We start from the raw sequence: 4354 nt of genomic DNA, 5'->3' as shown, positions 1-4354 counted from the left end.
TCTTTCTTCTACCAGGTTTCCTTTTTTTTATCCTTTGCCCTTCCATTTACTTACTTTCCACTCTGATGTTCTATTTCTCTTTTTCCTCCATATCCCTCCCCCTTCTTCTTCATTCTCCTTTCCTTTCTCTCTCCTCCTGGTGACCTTTGCCCTGTGATATTTTTTCACCGCTGGCCACCTGTGCTTTGTGACTCCCCCCCGGCAGATGTTGCCCATCAGCGTGCGCAACATGCCCTCAATAAGCCCTCTAATCCTAAAACGCCTCAAGGTACAATTCTCTGCCCCCTACTTGCCCCCTCTTCTCCGCCCGCCCTGTGGATGCCACCCGCCATCATCCGTCGCAACCCCCCCCCCCTCCCCTCCGTCGTCATGCTGTAATTAACCTCCTTTGGCTGCTACTGCTTCATAATGTTTACTCTTATTCAAGGTTCTGTCAAAGATGCTTGACCAGAAATCAAACAAAAATGGTAATACCATTGAAATGAAAAGACACAGAATATATCTCTACATTTCCCAGAAATAAAAATAAGCAACCTAAATATGTTGTAAGGTGTAAATAAGAAAAAATATTGTTTTTTTTGGATACAATAAAGTATATCATAAGTTATGACATTACAATACAAGATCATACTGTGTGTGAAGGAGCCTTATTTGGTACTCTGGCACAGGTTGGCCCCTTGTTAGGACATGATATAGTCATATATTGAAAAAAAAGATTTTCTGATATACCGTATAAAGTTCATATAGACTCCCTATAGTAAATCAGATACAAGCCAGTCACTGTAGACCACCTGACATAGTGGGTTTCCATCATGAAGATTATAGAGTTATGGCTGAATTTGATGTTCTTTCCTGTGATTAAATTGTGCGGAACAGCACATTTTATGATCAGCTATTGGCAGCTGGGACCTGCCCATAACAGTGTGTGTAATCCTGAGAGCAGCCTAACATTTCCAGGGACAGACATCATATCATGACAGTTTTCTGCAGGAATGATCAAATGTGGATGTTATGCTTATGGATATGTTCTCCATTATCTGAGAATAGAGGCTTGGCAGCACTCTGGTTCTGAGCTACTGTACATGTGGGTTCTCCTACCATAACACAGTGATTGCTGAGTGACTGAAGTGAGGCCAGCGCTTTGTCTAAGGAACTTCTCTAAGTTGAACCACATGTGCAAATAAATCATGTACTGTGGCAAAATGGATCTATACATGCCATGCAGACCTGTTGCCCTGCATATTTCCATATGTGTACAGTATATTATCTGTTAAATATTGACCTGTAGCAATCAACAAGTTGATTTTATGAGGTGAAAAAATCAGCGGCGGAAATTATTTTCCTTTTAACCCAAAAAACATATCCAATCTTGGAAAAGCACCTTTGACACTACTGGGGGAAAATCTGCAATCGAGTAACATTGATTGATGATATTAGGCTGGTCAAGAAGAAAGAGAATCACATCAATGTCATGGATTACATTTCCCATTATATTGCTCTACAAACAAAGGTAGTTCTAGAGAAGAACACCCTCAATGCTCTCACTACATGTATTTGTGGAACGTGGTTGAACTTGCTCAGGTGTCACCAAGTAACTGAGTGACACACTTTGATAACATGTCAACTCCGGCAGTGGCTCAGTCAGTAGGGGCTTGGACTGGGAGCTGTAGGGTCGCTGGTTCAAGTGTGGACTGGTACTTGGAGAGGTCCCAGTTCACCTCCTGGGCCCTGCTGTGGTGCCCTTGAGCAAGGCACCGGACAACCCCCCCCCCATTGCTCCACGGACGCTGTACAATAGCTGCCCAATGCTCCTAGTACTAGACTCCTGGTACAAGGATGGGTTAAAAGGAGAGAACAAATTCCACTGTGTGTGCTGTGCATGTGTAACCATTAAAGAGGGTTTCATCCCTCCCAATTACAATTGCAAAACTCCCGAATGTCCTCCTTGATTTCTCTGATGCGTTCCATAGACTCCTGGTCAGTGATAGTGACCTCTACCTCAGGGTGTACGCCTATGTAAAGGACATTAGTTTCAACAACGACTAGGAGGAGGTCAAAATTATCAACCAGGAGTCAGTAAAACAAAGTCCTTAGCTGATGCTGCTGCTGGTTTCAGTCTCATATTTTTGACACCTCATTTCTACCCTACTTAGAAAGAACCTGTCACAAGCCCCCAATGTCCTGGCACCTGAGCAAGCTTCTGTCCCTGACGTCCTTTGAAGCCTTAAGGCAGAAGCCTTTGAAAAGAGTCAACCTTGAGTTTGGAATATTTTATCACAGATTCCTGTTACAAAGGTCAAGAATGAATGTTCTCGTGCAGCATTTGAAGCGACGCTTGCCTTGCCACCCCGCTAACCTTTCTCTCTTAAACCCCCGCTGCATTTATTTGTGGTGTTGTGTGAGGTTGTTGTGTTGGCATGACAAGTATGGCAAGGTGTGTTCCAGCATGGCAGGTTGTAACTCAAGGTCTTCCAGCAGGGCGGGCCTGGAGCGCAGGGACCCCCAGGACCTCCAGGACCCCCCGGAACTCCAGGGACACCTGGCCTTAATGGAGCCTCTGGCCCAGCAGTGAGTTCATTTCTGTTACTCTGACACTAGAAAATGTATAAAAAGGCAATTTTAAAGAAACAGAATACTGCAACTAAAAAACACTTCATCAAATAAATAGGTAGAACAAGTCGAGATAGCACACTCTAGGAAGAAACACTGGGAATTAGCTGAGACTCAAATCATACGAGACGAACTGGCACAGACGGAATATTTTGAGAGGAAAGATGATTAGGGACAGGTGACTGATCGGGTGGAGTAGATAATCACCAAGCTGGTAATGCATGAGGACAGGAAGGTGAGTATTTAGACATGGGATGGATGTGACCCATCATGGAACTGCATTGGTAGTTTTGTTGAAAAGGACTAATTCACGTCTGCTCTTCTGTGCAGGGTAAGCCTGGTGAGCCAGGCAAACCTGGAAAAGACCCCAGGGTCAGCTTCGCTTCAGTGAGTCCTCCACATTTATTTTCCACATTTTTCACATAACTGAAACTGTTGGTGTGACATTAAACTTATTTATTTCCACATTGTTTCTGCAGCTTTTACCAGGACTGAAGGTAAACATATTTCTCTTCTTGACCAAACAGCAAAATTACATTTCTGAAAAACATAATTAGCATCACTGTGAGATTCCATGATGTCTTAGACACACACACTGAGGCCCAAACAAAACAAGCCACAGAACCAGGATCAGGTCTCTGTGCAGCTGCACACATATCAGACCAGCCCCAGCTTCACAACAGAAACCTTTGGATTGGATGGTTTTTTTAACTCCACGTGATGACTTTATTGTCCGTATTACTTGGAAGGAACTGTAGATTGGGAGGTCAAATAGATGGTCAGAGACTTATTAATGCTCCTCATGGAAACAGGCTGAGTCTCATCAGCTTTAGCATGAGCAGTAACAGCTGATCACAAAGGCATCCGAGAAAGACATGATTTTAAATCCTTAAAAACAAGCCTCAGCCAGCTGCATTTCTGTTCATATTTAAATATGAAATACTAATTTATTTACACTCTTGTTACTCTCCAGGGTGAACCGGGTTGGCCAGGACAAAAGGTGAGCTATGTTCTATGCTTAACTTTATAAATACGGTCAGTAGAATCCAGGATGGGTGATTGGGTGGAAATATGAGAACAAAATCCATCACGTAATTGATAGATTTGTAATCACAAAAGTCAAGCAAAAAACATGTTTCCCTCAGTAACGGTGGTTCTTCATATAACATGTGTTTAAAGGCAGCTGCAGGGATAAATGCAGATGATAAAGGAAGGTGTAACAATCTGTAAGCTGGTATATTAACAAGATAAATACGTACAATATAGAAGTTCATAGAGGGACTTGAAAGCACCTCAGAGGGAAATGGTTTCAACAAATAATGTGTCCCTTTGCTTGTGCGGAGTCACACACCATGTTTGTTATTCGTCAACTTCCTGTCAATCAGTGTCTGATATTTGTCTTTGTGTCCCTCCCCAGGGGGATCGAGGTGACGCTGGCCCAGCGGGTTCTGACGGCTCAAAGGTATTCCACTCTGCCTGTATATAACTTTTTACGTTTAATTGCAGCATTTTTGTTTGTCATTCAACGGTTAATGACAACAATACGTTTAAAACAAACTTTAAAGCATATGCTTAAGATCTACTTAACATGTATGCACATTGAAATGAATCATGGGTTATTGTGGGGAGGCTGTGGCTCAGTGGGAAGTGTGCTGGACTTTGAATCAGGGGCTAACAAGTTCAAGTCCCACTGCAGTCAGCATGTCGTTGTGTCCCTGAGACACTTTCCCCCAAATTGTTCCTG

At 43.0% G+C, this 4354-nt stretch overlaps 1 protein-coding gene across 1 annotated transcript; it reads left to right on the top strand.

Moving 5' to 3' along the window:
- Positions 1 to 200: 200 nt before the first annotated feature.
- On the top strand, positions 201 to 4096 carry LOC104951043 (collagen alpha-1(XIII) chain-like). Its single transcript, XM_010777681.1, has 6 exons — positions 201 to 268; positions 2476 to 2568; positions 2941 to 2997; positions 3090 to 3107; positions 3584 to 3610; positions 4028 to 4096. The coding sequence occupies exons 1-6, from the start codon at positions 206 to 208 to the stop codon at positions 4094 to 4096; spliced, it is 327 nt and encodes a 108-aa protein (XP_010775983.1). The 5' UTR covers positions 201 to 205.
- Positions 4097 to 4354: the final 258 nt, after the last annotated feature.

Source organism: Notothenia coriiceps, unplaced genomic scaffold, assembly GCF_000735185.1.
Source record: "Notothenia coriiceps isolate Sejong01 unplaced genomic scaffold, NC01 NC01_scaffold00018425, whole genome shotgun sequence".
Taxonomy (NCBI): Eukaryota; Metazoa; Chordata; class Actinopteri; order Perciformes; family Nototheniidae; genus Notothenia; species Notothenia coriiceps.
Note: the sequence above shows the minus strand (reverse complement) of the source record. Positions and strands in the feature narration are given on the sequence as shown.

Excerpts from the sequence above, each read along its gene's own strand:
- LOC104951043 (XM_010777681.1), top strand. The coding sequence starts at position 206 with ATGTTGCCCATCAGCGTGCGCAACATGCCCTCAATAAGCCCTCTAATC. Across the intron at positions 2,569-2,940 it reads ATGGAGCCTCTGGCCCAGCA|GGTAAGCCTGGTGAGCCAGG; the intron begins GTGAGTTCATTT and ends TCTTCTGTGCAG. Across the intron at positions 3,611-4,027 it reads CGGGTTGGCCAGGACAAAAG|GGGGATCGAGGTGACGCTGG; the intron begins GTGAGCTATGTT and ends GTCCCTCCCCAG.